This window comes from Pongo pygmaeus, chromosome 6 (assembly GCF_028885625.2).
Source record: "Pongo pygmaeus isolate AG05252 chromosome 6, NHGRI_mPonPyg2-v2.0_pri, whole genome shotgun sequence".
Classification (NCBI taxonomy): domain Eukaryota; kingdom Metazoa; phylum Chordata; class Mammalia; order Primates; family Hominidae; genus Pongo; species Pongo pygmaeus.
The window spans coordinates 63998346-64007443 of NC_072379.2; the positions used below are offsets into that span (position 1 = coordinate 63998346).

At 44.3% G+C, this 9098-nt stretch overlaps 1 protein-coding gene across 2 annotated transcripts; it reads right to left on the minus strand.

The window, feature by feature from the left end:
• Positions 1-1664: 1664 nt before the first annotated feature.
• IL6 (interleukin 6) lies at positions 1665-8337 on the minus strand. 2 transcript variants are annotated; one of them, XM_054494873.2, is made up of 5 exons: positions 6516-8337; positions 6163-6353; positions 4994-5107; positions 4140-4286; positions 1665-2400 (listed from the first exon to the last, which is right to left on the minus strand). In XM_054494873.2, the coding sequence occupies exons 1-5, from the start codon at positions 6532-6534 to the stop codon at positions 2233-2235; spliced, it is 639 nt and encodes a 212-aa protein (XP_054350848.1). In that variant the 5' UTR covers positions 6535-8337; the 3' UTR covers positions 1665-2232. The 2 variants fall into 2 exon arrangements, with proteins under 2 accessions (XP_054350848.1, XP_054350847.1); XM_054494872.2 differs by having other exon boundaries at positions 1665-4286; positions 6163-6630.
• Positions 8338-9098: the final 761 nt, after the last annotated feature.

Consider the following 9098-nt stretch of genomic DNA (forward strand, 5'->3'; position numbering starts at 1 on the left):
GTTCTCAGCACAGCCCACATTTCTTTTTGGAAAACTCATCACACTTACATTCTTTATTTAATGTCTATTTTCCCTTCCATAGTGTACTGCCCAAGAGGGCAGGGATCATGTCTACCCTTTCACCTCTTTCTCAGGAGCTTTCCCTGACTTATCTATGATACTCAACCCATTTTTGTTTGAAGAATGAAAGCATCAGTTGACCGCAATTTCTCTTTGTTCTTTGACTTGACCCTAAGTTTTGGGAAGCCCACTTGTGATGCGTGGTTTCTAGAAATCAGAGTATGTGGCTCTTTTCTGGCTCAGCTCCTCTCAGTTTTTGACCTTTGTGGACTTTCCCTTACCCAGAAGAACTCCTCCCCTGGAGGAAGAAGTTTGTAGCGGGTAGAGTGGGGAAAAGCTTACTAAGGAGACAGAACTTTTATATTGCAGGGGTTAGAAAGGGGAAATCTGCACCAAATTCCCAGTGTCGTGTTGAGATGGATAAACGAGGCTGTGTTAAGTTGTCCAGATTGCCTGTCTCACTACCACTGTAGGTGGGGGAGGGGAAAGGGCAGATGAAGATTATAGCCAGTGGCAAAGGAAATGGAGGTAGGTGTACATGCACTGGCTATTCATTGCCTTCTCTGAAAGTCCTTTGAGTGTTTCTTTCTAATTCTTGCTATTTTTCCTGAAGATGAAGATACATAAACACACAGAATTAGTGATTTCCCCTAACACTATATGCCTACAAGAATTGAGGTGTCTTCTTATCTTTCTTATCTTTGATCATCTATATATTTTTTTTGTTCAAAAAATATTTACTGGGGCCTTCATTGATCAGGTTTGGGGCCATGGGCACAGGATGCAAAGATTAATATAGGAAAGAGTCTTTTTTTTAAAAAAAACTATTTATTTATTTTTATTATTATTATTATTTTTTGAGACAGAATCTCCCTCTGTTGCCCAGGATGGAGTGCAGCCCCAGGCTCTACCTCCCAGGCTCAAGCGATTATCATGTCTCAGCTTCCTGAGTAGCTGGGATTATAGGTGCGCCACCACGCCCAGCTAATTTTTGTATTTTTAGTAGAGACAGGGTTTTGCCATGTCGGCCAGGATGGTCTTCTGACCTCAAGTGATCCTCCTGCCTCAGCCTCCCAAAGTGCTGGGATTATAGGCGTGAGCCACTGTGCCCAGCTCGTCTTTTCTTCCCTCCTGAAATTAGTTTTAGGTCATGAAAGGAGTCTGCTTTATTGAGGCATCCACATGCTGGCTAAGAAGAAAAAAACCATTGATTTTAAGGTGTGGTACAATGTGGTAGATGCTTTGACAGGTAGATAGGTGCAGTGCTTTAGGAACCCAGAAGAGGGAGGCAGAACTTCTAGTTATTATTTGGAAGCTTGTACATTGTTACGCTTTACACAGTGGTTGTATGGTCCTAAAGACTTTGATTGCATGTTTATAGATATTCCCTATATTAACATGTTTTGGGATTTTCTACATCATCCCTCAGTTCCTGGGAGGCAGTGGGACCTACAGGTTAAGAGTAGGGGACCTGTAGGTAGGTAGACTTGGATTTCAAATCTGGGTCCCTGCCTGACCTTCCAACTGGGTGACTTAGATAAATTACTTAGTCTTCCACAACCAGAAAGGAGTGTGCAAGTGCTGGGGTTAAATGACGTGATGGATGCAACATATTTAATGATGCCTGGCATGTAGTAGGTGCTTATATATATACATATAGTGATTGATTACAGCTTTTTTTTGGTGGTGGTGGTGGTAGTGACAAGAAACTTGTTGCTATTAAGCTTCACATGACACACACAAAGTTGCTGAATTTTTTACAATGCGATTTATTGGTATAAAAACCATTTATACATTACATAAATACAATATAAATATTTCTTTAAAAATATGTATAAGTTAGCCATTTATTTGAGGTAAGCCTACACTTTCCAAGAAATGATCTGGCTCTGAAACAAAGGATATTCAAACTGCATAGCCACTTTCCATTATTATTTCAAAACTAATACATAAAATATTTCAAGTGGTACTTCATAAAATATAAATATCACTTACATAAATTAACTCAGCTTCACATATTTAAATATTAATAAATTAAAAATAATAAAATAGTGTCCTAACGCTCATACTTTTAGTTCTCCATAGAGAACAACATAAGTTCTGTGCCCAGTGGACAGGTTTCTGACCAGAAGAAGGAATGCCCATTAACAACAACAATCTGAGGTGCCCATGCTACATTTGCCGAAGAGCCCTCAGGCTGGACTGCAGGAACTCCTTAAAGCTGCGCAGAATGAGATGAGTTGTCATGTCCTGCAGCCACTGGTTCTGTGCCTGCAGCTTCGTCAGCAGGCTGGCATTCGTGGTTGGGTCAGGGGTAGTTATTGCATCTAGATTCTTTGCCTGAAGGAAAATGAAAGTAAAAAGGATTGTTTAAATGTTGAATAAATCCTTTGCAGTGGAGGGATGCTCTGGGCTATGGGATGATGTTCAAATGTGAAATGTGGGTGAATGAGATTAACTGGGGTGCCTGCTCTGAGTAGGACCCTTCCATAGCAACAAACTTCTTTTTTTTTTTTTGAGTCAGGGTCTCGCTCTGTCACCCAGGCTGGAGTGCAGTGGTGCACAGCAACCTCTGCCTCCTGGGTTCAAGTGATTCATATGCCTCAGCCTCCTGAGTAGCTGGGTTACAGGTGTGCGCCACCATGCCTGGCTAACTTTTTTGTATTTTTAAGTAGAGATGGGGTTTTACCATGTTGACCAGGCTGGTCTTAAACTCCTGGTCTCAAGTGATCCACCCACCTCAGCCTCCCAAAGTGCTGGGATTATATCAGCACTGTGCCTGGCTCACAGCAACCACCTTCTAATCATCCCCTTGCTGTTCTGTCTCCCATTAGACCACAAGCATCCTGAGGGAAACACCACTATCTTTTTGTTTGTTTGGTTTTGGTTTTTTGTAGAGATGGGGTCTCGCTATGTTATCCAGGCTGGTCTTGAACTCCTAGCCTTAGGAGTTCAAGGAGTTCTCACCTTAGGCTCCCAAAGTTTAGGGAATACAGGCATGAGCCACCAAGCCTGACCAGCATCACTATCTTATTTGTTTGTATTCTGTCATATGAAATAATGCCTGGTACATAGTTCATATTTAGTATATGAATGAAGAGCCCATACTTAAAGGCATTTTAATATGGGTTCTTCAGTGGCCTCTAAATCTAATACTTTTCTCCAGTTTCCCTCTCACCATCCCTTTAGGGTCTGTTGAAAGACCACTGATCCAGTGGTGTAAAGAGGACTGGGAAACACTTTCCATAGACCCACCATATGGGATAAGTAACTTGTGGAAGGCCTTAAACCTCCAAGTGTGGTCCTGGAATTCTGCAGCATCACCAGGGATATAAGCCTGGTAGAAATATGACCCTCAAACCCACCCAAGTCTTGCTAAGTCAGACTCCACACCGCAACAAGATGCCCAGAGAATTCCCATGCACGTTAACATATGAGAAACCCTGGCTTAAGTAGAAATGGCAGAGGCAGGATCAACACCAAGGGTTTCATTCTAGGCCCCTTCTTATTGAACTTTGGCTCCTCCACATGCTAGCCAGCAAGTCTTTACTCCCTGCTGTTTGAATAGCCAGCTACTGGTGGCCAAAGCCTTTGGTACCTCTTTCCAGCCTTGAGTCTCTGACCATTTCTCTGAACTAACTCTCTGGTAAAAGGTAGGAAAAAGAATTGAAACAACCACAATGAGAAGAATGTCACTTGGCAATGACTAAAATCTTAAAATCATTTTGTGCTCCTTGGTCTTTGTTTCTGTGGATCACTGGCTGGAGTTGGATGTACTTTTTTCTGCCCCCCCCCCCTTTTGTTTTTAAATCTCTTGCACTGTTAAAAATTGATGTTAAAATCCACCTCAGTTAATATAGTTTAAAATACAGTTATTGACGTCCTTTGCAGAAGAGAGCCAACCAACCAAACAAACAAAAAAAGATTTAACAATAACAATCAGAAACTATTTCTCAGACTCTTTTTTTTACATGTAGCCTTCTCTTTTGGAAGTGGCATTGCATCCCTGAGTTGTCCAGGGCACTGTCTTTGAGCCTGTCTTCCCCCACACCAAGTTGAGGGAATGAGGACACACCCACCTTTTTCTGCAGGAACTGGATCAGGACTTTTGTACTCATCTGCACAGCTCTGGCTTGTTCCTCACTGCTCTCAAACCTGTTCTGGAGGTACTCTAGGTATACCTCAAACTCCAAAAGACCAGTGATGATTTTCACCAGGCAAGTCTCCTAAGAGGAAAGATGGTGGGAAAATTGGTTATCGCCAGGAGATAGAATCAATTTGAAAAGTTAAAATTGCCACAGTTTGACATCTTTTCCCTCTGCCCCTCTAGAGAACTTCAAGTAACTCTTAGGCAGCATGTTTTGGGACATTGGACAGCACCATTTCAAATAACTGGACAATCAGAGGCCACATGTAATTAGTTTTATCCAAAGCCCAACAGATGCTAGAATGTGGCAATGGGGATCCTTCTCTGATTCTCCCCCTTGATGTTCTTCCTGCACTCTTGCCCTTGTCAATGCTGGGCTGGAACCTCCTTTTATAAAATAATCAGAAGTCAGTACAGGTTATCTCACTGTGGAGAATGAGCTGGGCAGGGAGGGAGGGCAGACCTGGACCCTGCCAGGGGCAGCCAGAGAGGGAAAAGACCCTGAGACTACCTTACCCAGGATGAACTAATTAAACCTGTGGGAGTTTTAAACATTTGACAGTTGTTAAAATCTCACCACAGTGGCGCCATCTCTGGCCATACCTGTCCAAGAATAAACTACCTTTAAAAAAGCTTGAAGTTGGCCTCCTCATGAAATTTACATAACATTCTTTATATTTACCCACTTTTTATTGCTGGCTGGATCTATATGTATACAGGCACTGCATGCAAGAGGGAGAAGTTTTGCCTAAGGAATAGTGAATAGTGAGTGCGACAAGTTGGTACCTCATTGAATCCAGATTGGAAGCATCCATCTTTTTCAGCCATCTTTGGAAGGTTCAGGTTGTTTTCTGCCAGTGCCTCTTTGCTGCTTTCACACATGTTACTCTTGTTACAAGTCTGGGAAAGAATACCAGAATTATCACCTAAGTGCCCCTAAAACAAACACCACTAGAGGGCCTTTTCATTGTTCAACCACAGCCAGGAAAGTCTCTAAGAAAAATGAAGCTACAACTCATTGGCATCCTGGCAAGCAAATTCCAGTGGAGTGGGGGCACACTTGGGTTCAGTTCCAAGCTAACCTGTGACTTCAGGTGTGTTACTTAATCCTGAGTCTCAGTTTCCTTATCTCCAAAAACCTTCCTTGCAAATTTGTTTTGAAGATTAGACACAATATTTATTTAAAGTGCCTGGCACATAGTGGATACTTAATAACAGCAATTTTGACAATAATTAGGTGAATATAATTCAAGCCATAGAATGTTCCAGCTGGAAGAATCTATGAGATCACCTAGTCCACCCCCAATTTTACTGATGGAGTCCAGAGGTGGTAGGGAATTTACCCAAGATCACAAGGCTGGTTTGGCAGAACCAGAATTCGAGTGTGGGCTCCCAATCTCCTCCCCTGTGTTCTTTTCTTTCTGCCAAACAGGACCAAAATACCTTGCATTGAAAGTGGGGAGATGCTTTAACCTATTTATGATTCGCCACTTTGGTGGGCTCTGAGGTATGAATCTTAGCTGGAATGGCTTTGAGGAATCCTAACCATTGAGTTTACATAACCAAAAAGTACTGCAACTGCTCTGAGAAGCTGAACATGCCTTTCAGGTGGCACTTTTCTAGTCCTTCCAAAGCCCAAGGGACAAAAAGGAGCTTCACAGACCTTATTTTTTGGTAATGGAAAAGGAAGCCCTGAGAAGCAATAACCCTCAGCTCATGCCAAGGGTGGGCATGGATTTCAGAACCATTCTGCATTTTCCAGAAAGGAAAGGAACCTCCTGACACCAGCAAAGGATAAATACAGAAGTCAGTCTAGTCGGCCCTGTTGGCCTCAAATCTACAGTGCTCTAGAACCCAGCAAAGACCTCCTAATGCAGGCAGCCCCCGGCCACACACAGGGGCAAGGGGAACGCATGCGCACCGGGCCCTTCAACCCCATCGCCAAGCCTACCCACCTCCTTTCTCAGGGCTGAGATGCCGTCGAGGATGTACCGAATTTGTTTGTCAATTCGTTCTGAAGAGGTGAGTGGCTGTCTGTGTGGGGCGGCTACATCTTTGGAATCTTCTCCTGGTGGTACTGGGGCAGGTAAGGCAGCAGGCAACACCAGGAGCAGCCCCAGGGAGAAGGCAACTGGACCGAAGGCGCCTGTGCCGGAGGGGAGCGAGCGCAGGGGTGAGCTGACAGCACAGCTGGGAGCCTGCCTCTGCTGCTGGCCGCCCGCCAGCCCTCCCTGGGCCACACACCCCTCCCTCACACAGGGCTCGACCGCTGCTGGCAGTTCCAGGGCTAGGGATTTCCTGCACTTACTTGTGGAGACGGAGTTCATAGCTGGGCTCCTGGAGGGGAGATAGAGCTTCTCTTTCGTTCCTGGTGGGCTCGAGGGCAGAATGAGCCTCAGACATCTCCAGTCTTATATTTATTGGGGGTTGAGACTCTAATATTGAGACTCATGGGAAAATCCCACATTTGATAAATCTTTGTTGGAGGGTGAGGGTGGGGCCAGAGCGGGTGGGGCTGATTGGAAACCTTATTAAGATTGTGCAATGTGACGTCCTTTAGCATCGCAAGACACAACTAGGGGGAAAAGTGCAGCTTAGGTCGTCACTGAGGCTAGCGCTAAGAAGCAGAATCACTCTTCCTTTACTTTCTTTTTTTCTTTTATTAGTGACTCAGCACTTTGGCATGTCTTGACAAAGAGTAAAGCTGAAGTCATGCACGAAGTTTTACAAAGAGAAAAAAAATAAGCTAAAGCTATGTTTTTTGAAAAAAAAAAAAAAAATTCAGTGACCAGATTAACAGGCTAGAATTTAGCGTTCCAGTTAATTTGTATTTGTAAAAACCAAAGATGTTCTGAACTGAGTTTCCTCTGACTCTATCGCAGCCCCCCAGCCTGCGGTTATGAAGAAGATAATACTACCAGTCATCTGAGTTCTTCTGTGTTCTGGCTGTCCCTGTGAGCAGCTGTTGTAGAACTGCCTGGCCACCCTCAAATTTCGTGCAGTTACTTCAAGGCGTCTCCAGGTGGAGTGTGTGACTCCTTTTTGCCACCACGTGGCTTCTACCACTTTCTTCACCTGCTTCAGCCCACTTAGAGGAGGTTGGCTGCTGCCCTGCCTTCTCCCAAGTGACCCCTTGGGAATCCTCCCAGTGAGGACTTTGCTGTCTGTGCCAGAGGCTTGCCTTGTGCTGCCAGTGCTCTCTCCATTGCCACTGAATCTCTTCACCACTGTTTCACTGGGGCACCTGCATGGGCCCCAGGTCTCCTGGAGCCCTGAAATTACTGAAGCCCACTTGGTTTGGGGCAGAAAGGGGGAGAATACTACTCACCTCTTTGTTGGGGATGTCAAAGGAGGACCTTGTGGCATCTTGTAGAGCTTGTGTTTATCGCTCCCTCTCCCTGTAAGGCTTGATTTGAAATCAAAAGAAGCTAGAAGGAAACTACGGACGCAGGCACGGCTCTAGGCTCCGAATCTGCTTCCCCGTTGGCACCCAAGGATTTCTTATTGGGTCAAGCTGGTTCAGAAGCCCTCTTCCCTCAGGATGGTGTCTCTTGCAGGAGGATACTTGGTCTCATGCAAATGGGCTCTAGACTAGGTTGTCCCTCCAGTCTCCAGAGACCCAGACAGCTCTGAGATGGCTTCAGGCTGAAACCAGACCCTTGCACAACACCAAAACACTTGTTTACCAAACACGGTGTTACCTTCACAATCGGTTTCTTTGCTTTGCTAAGAAGAGATCTCTTCAAGATCGATAAAACAGTGACCTCTGTTGGGCATTTACTCAAGTTTTGTTTCGTGCGTAACATTTCAGGACCCGCCTGTTGGGGAAAGTGAGGTCATCCATTCTTCACCGATTGTCTAAACAGAGAGACAGTGGTCTTCTGCCGCGGTGGGATTTTTTGGTGTGAAAATGAAAATGGGGGAGGATGGCTGGATGGTTTCATTTTTAGTGCTCTCCTATCTTAAGCAGCGTAGACACTCCTGAACCAAGTTCTCCTTCCTGCGTGAAAGGAAGCCACTGCTCCCAGCTCCGCAGCCGTGCACTGTGATCCATCTATGTAATGTGAGATTGCTTTTACTCAAATATCTATTTTTTAGAAAATACAATTCAATAAATTTCAAGTACTTGAACTGAGTGACACAATACAACACACAGATTTATCTTTTCAATAAAAAGTGTTTTTTAAATGGGAAGTTCGTGTTCAGGATAAAAATGTTCAAATAGGACATCAGGGCATGCAGGGAAAAGTGTCTCCTTCCTCTCCTGGCTCCTTTTCGCAGAGGTAGCACCTAATCGCCTGTATTGTCAACCAAACCCTCTGTTATCCTAGCCTGGGAAAGGTTTTCTCGTCTTCCCAGCTGTTTGATCCTGGCTGTTATATCAAGGATCTGTGCCCTTGTTTGTTCATCTATAATACGGCGGTAATAATAGTTCTTCCTTTCTAGGGCTGTTGTGAAGATGGAAGGTGATGCAGTGTAAAAAATTCCTGGCGCATAGTAATCCCACAATACATGCTAGCTCTTTGAACATTCCTTGGCTCAGAGTCTCTGCCTTGGAGAACTCTTCCAGCTCGGCTATATCAGTTCACCTGGTGTCTTGCCTATGAAGGAATTATGAATGAGCCAGGCCTCTGTGCCAGCAATGAGCTGGTCTCCCAATCATTTTCCCTCGAAAGAAATGAGATTCTGTGTTTTGTTGAAAATGTCTTATGGCACAAAGTGCAAAATGAAAAATAATAATAATTTTCTTTTTTGAGAACATTAAGATCCCCAAACCAGGTCTCTTGTTTTAGATAATTAGTCCAGCTTGCGTCTTGCTCCTACTAGACTTTTTCCAAGCCTTCCACTAAGTGTTTTTATGTCAGAAGTCCACAGCCTTCCCTGTGCATGC